The following is an 8,339-nucleotide window of genomic DNA, read 5'->3' as shown; positions in this document are numbered from 1 at the left end:
AACTTTCACTTATTCCTTCTCACCTCTTAAGAAAACCCCAACTTCCTTATAAAATAAGCAGGCTTAACCCAGGTGTTCTCTCTTGTCTCTTTTCCCTCTCCTTTTGAAAAACAGCCTCCCCAATACACGATTGCTCCTACAAGTCTGAAAGGGAATTAATTGCTCCACAGTTACTGTTGGATTTACTAAAAACTGTTACCCTAGCTGTACAGACCACGGCCAGACTAGGGCCTGGATGGAGCTTTCAAAGCGCGCCTGGGGACCTGTTACGTTAAGGCAGAAAAGAGTCGCGCCCTCTGGATCTGGCAGCTCTTCGCTGGGCTGGACGACGAGTCGGTTGCTGTGGTACAGAGCATGGGAGAGTCTGAGGGGTCCTGATGGGCGGTTCCCCCAGAAAAGATAACATGCTGACCCCAGACGAGGCCCAGCTGAAAACGTATCCAAACTATAACCCTCTCTTCCTCCCCTCAGAAATCATTACTTCAAATACAACTACCCCTGGTGGTCTCGAGGCAGTTTAGCAGAGTGAGGAGAGTGATGGGCCCTGGGGTCAAGACCTTCTCTGACATTTACTAGCTCTCTGTCTTGGGCAAGTCAGTTCCTCTCTCTCTGCCTCAGTTTTGCTAAATGGTGATGATGATATTGGTAGAACCTACCTCCTGGGGTTGTGAGATTCAAATGAGAGGCAGTGTGTGGGCTTAGAACAGGAGGACCCGTTTTCCCATCCTGGCTGTGCCATTTTGCTGTGTAAGCACAGGCAAGTCCTTTGGCCCGCCTAGGCCCCTGTTTCCTCATCTGTGAAACGAGGGGGTTGAACTAGGGGGCCTCTAAGGTCCCTCTTAGCTCTCACACTATGATCTTATGATAAAGAACTACGGAAATGTCAATGATTGTTATCAGGCAACTTAACTCATTCCAGAAGAACACACACCAATAAAGGATCCTGTCTAACGATGGCGATAGCATCCCTTGAAACCTACCAGTGTTAGAAGGAACTAGAGACCGAAATGAAGAGACCCATCTGAGGAGCCGGTATGGTGGGAATTAGCAGAAGCACAGTACTGGCTGGAGGGCTCACGACCCTACAACTTTCTCTCTCTCCTTTCTTGTATTTCCCAGCAAGCTCTGCAGAGAACGGAGCACCTAACAGCCTCTGGCAAAAGCACCCCAGGTACAGCTGATCTTTCCCCATAATCCCCTCCCTTTATGTTTTGGTCGTATGGAGTAGTGTGCGTGTCATCTGCCCTGTTAGACAGTAGGCTCTTTGATGGCAGTGGCTGTTTTTGCCTTTCGCTCTATGAATCCTTAGTGCTTAGCACAATCCCTGGCACACACTAGGTGCTTAATGAATATTTATTGATTGGCCGTGAATATCTGTGAAATCCCAGTTCATTCTCTTGGAAGGGTCCTTCTCTTTCTGTCCTGTGCTCCTGTCAAAATACTTCCACAGAAGACCAGTATCCACAGGAGTTTTAGAGACTTTATTTATGTATAAACAATTTAAACACTTTGCCATAAATTATCTTTACCTGTCTCTAGTCTTTGCTTAGCAGCAAATTAAAATTAATATAAAAACTCAATGAACAATTCATACATGTATATTACAAAAAAAGTTCTTGTACCAAAGTTCTTATTAGACTTATTTTTTTTTCTTTCCTTGTGGTGACTTGTCATGTGATTGTCTCAGTTTCTGGACCAAACAAACACACTAATAATTTTAAATCTGAAACAGTGATTGTGCCTTGCGGCTCATGTATGTACAGGGTGATCTGAAGTGGTGCCCATTAGCAAAAGAGTGATACAATGCCCACACTGCTACTGGAACTGATACCCACAAACTACAGCATCTAAACGGACTACACCCTGTCACTGTGCATTACTGTCCACAATGAAATCTTCAAAGACAAACAGAGTATGAAATTTATCTGTAGTGATTATAGCCACCATTTTGAATTGAACTTTACACTCTGCCCTCCTCGAATAAATCGACTCAGGTTGGACTTAGGTAGGATCTAAGTACAAGTGCAGGACGTTATTACTTCTCTCTTTGATTCTTGATGTTAATTTCTTTTTTTTTCTTTTTTTTTCTTAAAGAGTAATTCCAGTGCTCACTCTTTCACCTCTTTTTGTCCCCCCACCCCAGTTGCTACACACAAATCACCCCAAAAGTCATGTTTTAAATGCACCTGTATTTTGCTTAAACGAAAACTTCTGGAGTTTGTTTGCTTTTATCAAACAGTCTGAATTGTTTTCCTCAGCTGGTCTGGTGAAGCTGGCCCTCATGGATGTTTCAAAGTTGCTCACGTGTGAATGGAGTGAGGTAATAGAGTATGAGGCCTTCTCTTATTCATTTGTTTTTTTTTTTTGTTTGTTTTTTATTTTGTTTTTGTTTTCCTTGTGAAATTTGTGTTTCTTTTCTTTAGACCCAGAACAAGTGGGTAATATCTTAGGGGAACTTGGAACGTTTTTCTTCCCGGTGAGTTTTCAGTTAGGCTTTTAGTCCACTCGAGGATGTGGAACATCTCACTTGGACAGTAGCATCTGAACTCAAAAAATGAGCCTTTTTTTTCCCTTGTTGCCACTTATTATCCCAAAGCAGCTCAGCCTCGTGCCCCTGGTTAGGTCTTCATCTCCTTAGGAGAGGAGATAACAGTTACGCCTACTGAGCCATCCAGACAAGGAATGGCAGCAAGCAGATCATTTTGTTACCTCTTTCCCATCTCATTCTGTCTTAAAAACTGGATGTTGCTGCTACTGTCCGCAAGCTCTGGGTACTGCTCCACGGGAAGGACGTAGTATCCCTCGTAACCCTGCACCCTTCCTGTGCTCAGGAGCTGCTGCTTCTCACCATCAGTCCACAATCGGCTGCCCTCCCTCCCTTCCCGGGCTTTCTGCTGCTCCTTGGCCCACGCCGCCCCCAGGGCCCTCTGCCTCGCCTGGTCCAGGACTCGGGCTTTCTCCTCGTCAAGCGTGTCGGGGGTGAGGCCGTAGCGGATGTTGAGCAGGAGCGTTCGGTACTGGAACTCAATGTTTGTGAACCTTCGAGTCCTCCCGTTGACCAGCAAGGTAGGCTGCGACATGGTCACATTCACCCCACTGTCCAGCACCTTCCGCCCACTCGTCATGGCAAGGGTGACCAGGTCACTGTCAGAGGAGCCAATTTTCACGAAGTAGTGCGTATCCTTCCCTTCTATGCTGTAGTGCATCTTGTCCAGGTAATAGGCATTGTTCAGCACGGAGGCCACCTTCCGACTGTCTTCGCTGGCGATGCTGGACACTCCCGTCACCACGCGCCCTTCTTTGATGGCAAACATGATCCCTTTCCCAATGATGGGTGTGGTAGTGGCAAACCAGTGGCCAGCTTTCTCTCGGATGCTGGCGTGGAGCCGTTTGGAGATGACCTGCCCCTCCAGGGCCATGAATGCCTGATTATGCCTCTCTGTCGTCTGCTGGACTCCCGTAATGAGCTGGAGGCAAAAGAAAACCCAGAAGGATGAGAAGGTTGGCCTTAGCTCATTAAAAGACAACAAAAGGTATGCATTTGCTCCTCTCAATGCTACCCTTCCCCTTCCCTGCTGACAGAGGACTAGCATAACACTGCGAGGCGAACATCTCCAAAAGTGAGGCTGGGCCACCGAGGGGCTTGCTGTGCGTTCAAGGTCATGGACTCGATGCTGGCGAGGCAGGTAGTCCAGATTACTATGTGACTAATTAAGAAGCAAAGCGAGGAAGGTGTGCCACCTTTTGAAAGCTCTGCACATCAGCAGATGACCCTAAGACTCTTCTCCGAGGCTGGGGAAAGGATAGCTATTCATTAGTGGTTTCTTTGGCAGTTGTCTTGCACAGCTTAGACAAAAAGCATCCTGACCTGAGGGGTGGGTTTATCTGGATTCAGTGGTTCCGGCTGTGGGCCCTATTGACTTCCAAGCAGGTGAACTAGGGCCGGTCCCTGGACAATGTCCAAAACTGCACCATTTTTTAATAAATTATGATGTACTGAAGAAGAAATTAATGCTCACTTTGCTCATGTGGGCCATGAGGCTAAGGAGAAAGAGCTCTTAGCTGGGAGTTAGGAGATGAGTTCTACTCCTCATCTTTTTTTTTTTTTTTTTGGCTAGGCAATGGGGTTAAGTGACTTGCCCAGGGTCACACAGTTGGTAAGTGTCAAGTGTCTGAGGTCAGATTTGAACTCAGGTCCTCCTAACTCCAGGGCTGGTGCTCTATCCACTGCGCCACCTAGCTGCCCCGAGTCCTCATCTTTACCATTGAGTTTTACGTGGCATGTTATCTTTCATACTTCAGTTTCCCTATCTGCAAAATATAGTCTACCTAAGTTGCTGTGACACAGACTAGGATAATGGGAAATGAATAAGTTTTGAAACACACAGTGCTTATACAAATGCAAAAAAGTCTTATTAATTCAAAGAATGGTTCCTCACATGGTGAGAATCATCACGGGGATGTCTTGTCCTGGGTGACCAGGAGACTCTAGGTTATCTCTTTGCAGTGACCTCGATTTGAATGATTTATTGAAGCAGCTATAACATTTCATATTTTTGTATGCTGAGTTGTTTTTGCTGAATCGTTTCAGTCATGTCTGACTCTTTGTGACCCCATTTGGGGTTTTCTTGGCAAAGATACTGAGTGGTTTGCCATTTCCTTCTCTAGCTCATGTTTCAGATGAGAAAACTAAGGCAAACAGGGTTAAGTGACTTGCCCAGGGTCACACAGCTAGTAAGTATTGGAGGCTGGATTTGAACCCAGGAAGATGAGTCTTTCTGACTCCAGGCCTGGTGCTCTATCCATGGCACCACCAAATGTCTCATAATGTTAAGTACTGATTGTCAGATCAGTAGAGAGGAGGGAACTTGACGCAAGGAAGAGTTTCCTAGTAATTAGAACCAAGTGAAATGTGTTGTCTTGGAAGGTATTAGGTTCCCCCTATATTGGAGTTCTTTGGGTAGAGTAGTAGATGGCCACTTGTCAGATTTAGGACCACAGCTCTAGGGCTGGAAGAGATCTTGGAGGTTATCTAGTGTAACCCGCTCATTTTACAGAAGAGAAAACTGAGGCTTAGAGAGGTAGTAACTTTTTCCAAGATCATGTAGGTGAATATCAGAACCAGGATTTGAACTCCGGTCCTCTAATTCCAGTCGGTAGGTTTTTCCTTAAGACAATTCATGTTCAGATATAGGTTAAAGTGGCTGTTCTTTGAGGTCCCTTCCAATTCTAAGATTCTCTGTGCACTACCCTTGTGAATAGTGATAGAGTCCCACCCACTTCAGTGAACTCCAGGCCACTTAACTTCCAAATCAAAACTGACAACTCTCTGGCCCTCACTGCATGAACCAACCACAAATGATCTTAAAAAACTCAATCTGTATAAAATTTTAATCATAAAACATTGAGGTTTTATGTGGGGCATAAAAATGTTCCTTTAATGGGACAGAAACTGCAAACCACGGTTTTATTACTCCCCATAAAAGCCAAAAGGGTTATGATCTTATAGGAAGAACAGATGGTAAGTTACCTCCAGATTTCCCTGTGCCACTGTTAATCAAGTAACAACTCAAGGGTACAGACAGAACAGGTAACGCTACCGCAGTTAAGGTAATAATTGAGGTTGGGAAGAAAGGTGGTTTGTACCCAACAGGTGACGATGTTGACATTTGTTTCCCTGGGAATCCAGCGCTGTTTAGCGGCCCATTTCTATCCCGCTATGATGTTACACTCCTCCGTGGATGTGCACTCATCCCCTCGTAATTCTGTTTACGATACAGAATGCCAGTAATGATTCGGATGCTTAGCTGGGATGTCAGCTTACCTGTCCAGTTTCACTAGCTTGACTTTCTGACAGTTCATAAGGTGGAGGCACAAAGTACATCTTAGCTCTTGGGAAACCAGGAATGATGTTGCTGAGCTGAAACCCAAACATCACAAGCCAGCTTTTCACATCTGCAATGAAAAATAAAGGAGGGCTAAGAAAATAGGTCACTTGGGCACTAGCAGCAGAGCTTGGCGAGACACCACTCGTGATATGACAGGGAGGCTATACCACAGGTCCGAAGTGGAAACAATGCTGGCACACGTCAAGTTCTATCAACCCAAGGCATTTTTTTACACAGGTGCTGAGACGTAATATGTTTGTATCTTTGACAAATGTGTCAGGAGGTATACACATTATTAGTAGGGTCTCATCTTTCTGACAGCTTAAGAAAAATCTGATTGCCTTTGAAACTTTCTGTCTAAAGAGATCTCTTCCTCCCTGTTTCTCTTTCTCTTAAAGCCATAACTAGGAAGTTTTGAATCTGGGGCAAAGCATCATCGTCAAGCAACCAGCTAACATTTATTAACTGCCCACCATGTTCCAGGCACTGTGCCAGGCGATGGCCATACATAGCACAAAAATATTAGACAGTCCTGCCCTCAAGGGGCTTCCATTCTATTACAGGGCAAAGAGCATAAAGTGCAGTGTCATTGGTAGTGATGGCAGAGGAGAGTGCGTAACACTATCTCCCTCTCTCTCTCTCTCTCTTTTTTTTTGTAGGCTGTACCACTATGCCTTGAGGGGTATACAGAATCCAAGATACTGGCACTGCGCCACTTTGTGGTTACAGGATAGAGGATAGCGGTGGAGGTGCAGCATGGTGGGCAGAGAATGAGCTCACTGAACCTTGTCTGCTATCTAGCAGTCTCCCATTTCTACCAATTATCCATCTTAACTAGGTGTTAAGCTCTGATGTTTCTATGCTCCTTACCTGTAGTCGACACCCTCTAAATTCATGCCTAGAGCAAAGCCCTGATCACTCCATCCTAGTTACAGCCACCCCTCCCCCACTCTCCTTCACCCTCCCACCTGAAATTGACTTGTTAATAATGCTAAATGTGATTTCCCTTCTGAAGAGAGGGCGGTTCAGTGGCTGCTAACTCTGCCGGTGACAGCTCATGTCATTGACCTTATTTTTCCTAAGCAGTCAGTGTGGTTGGGTTTTGAGTATTTCCAGATCACAGATATTTATTGGAGTCGCCATCTCCTTGTCCGTTTTGCAGAAGGCGCCTCTTCAGCAGTGCACTGACAACATGGCTCCTTTCCTCATTTTGAATGTAATTGGTGTTACACTGTAACAGTCTCCCTAAACAATCTGTCCAGGAGGGAGTCATTTAGGTCTGAGCAAGCGAGTGCAGCTCATTCTAATAGTTCATTATATTCCCCTTTTCTAATGTTCTTCACAGCATGTGATCACGCAGCTCGAGAAGTTAGCTTTCCCTCAGAAAATGCTGTCAACAAAGCATCCTCAGGTGTTAAGTGTAAATATGAGAAGGAGATAATGTGAGAAGAAGGTTATGCCTTTCTTCTCACTTATGAAAATTAAACTCTACAAAATCGAACTCTGCTCCCCTCCCCCCCCCTTAAATGGAAGCATTCTTGGGATTTGTAAGCTTGAAGAACCACCATGAGGCCACTGAGAGGGAGATGCCATGAGTCCCAGGTACTGGGGACTCATTACTGCTTTCAACTACTTTCAAGTGGGTCTCATGAGCAGTTTCGTTAACTAGGGTTTCATTTGTGAATTGGCATTTGCAAAAATAGCATCATTTAGCCCGACACAATACAATCTATTAGGCTGAGGTATTACCCAGTAAGCATCAGAAACCTGGAATAGGGTCTGGGGACACCCATGAATTCTAAAATCAGTGGCTTCCCCAAGGCTCAGGACCCCCAGTCATATTCACTTTCATCTTCCTTCCCTCAACTGGCAGCTGCCTCCTGGTGGGCCTAGAGGGAGAGGGCGGAGCCAGCTTGTAGTGCCTTCTTTAGAGAAACAAGCCCTTTCCTCACTTAGGACCTGCCACTCAAGAAGACAGCTCTGTTCTTAAATTGTAAGGGTTCCTTTAATTATGGGAGATAGTGGGTTCTGTTATTAGAGTTTCTCCTGACTGCATCTTAATTACCTCTTCTTTGTAAATTGTTAGCAACAAGTTCAACTACTTTGCTACCCTCCTAAGTGGTAAATTAGCACTAATTGATATGAGGGTAAAAGTTTTACCAAAACACAATACGTACACATTGATTTAGTGTTCTCTCCCCTCCTTTTCTGCAGGTGTTCTCCTCATTCTAACGTGATTTTGGACATTAAACATTTTTTATGCTACTGGTTCGGGCATCAGGTCCCTCTTCCCTCGCTCAACAAACAACAGGCTTCTTCCTGAATAATATTCTTTAGAAGCTAATGATTATGGAATGTGGTTGAATCTGGTTCGGTATACTCGCTTTCCCCTTGACTGAGGTGCTTGCTGTAAGAGCAGTGGAATGAGGTGCTAACATGTTGTTTTCAGAA

At 45.0% G+C, this 8,339-nt stretch overlaps 1 protein-coding gene across 1 annotated transcript in view; it reads right to left on the bottom strand.

Moving 5' to 3' along the window:
• Positions 1-1,466: 1,466 nt before the first annotated feature.
• Positions 1,467-8,339, bottom strand: part of TENM2 (teneurin transmembrane protein 2) — a 376,176-nt gene continuing 369,303 nt past the window's right edge. Inside the window, 2 exon segments of the mRNA XM_020992339.2 lie at positions 1,467-3,467; positions 5,825-5,955. Coding sequence (XP_020847998.2) covers positions 2,706-3,467; positions 5,825-5,955 — 893 coding nt within the window. The 3' untranslated portion in view covers positions 1,467-2,705.

This window comes from Phascolarctos cinereus, unplaced genomic scaffold (assembly GCF_003287225.1).
Source record: "Phascolarctos cinereus isolate Bilbo 61053 unplaced genomic scaffold, phaCin_HiC Scaffold_2;HRSCAF=192, whole genome shotgun sequence".
NCBI classification, from domain to species: domain Eukaryota; kingdom Metazoa; phylum Chordata; class Mammalia; order Diprotodontia; family Phascolarctidae; genus Phascolarctos; species Phascolarctos cinereus.
The sequence above is the reverse complement of the archived record's forward strand: the minus strand, read 5'-3'. Positions and strand labels throughout refer to the sequence as shown.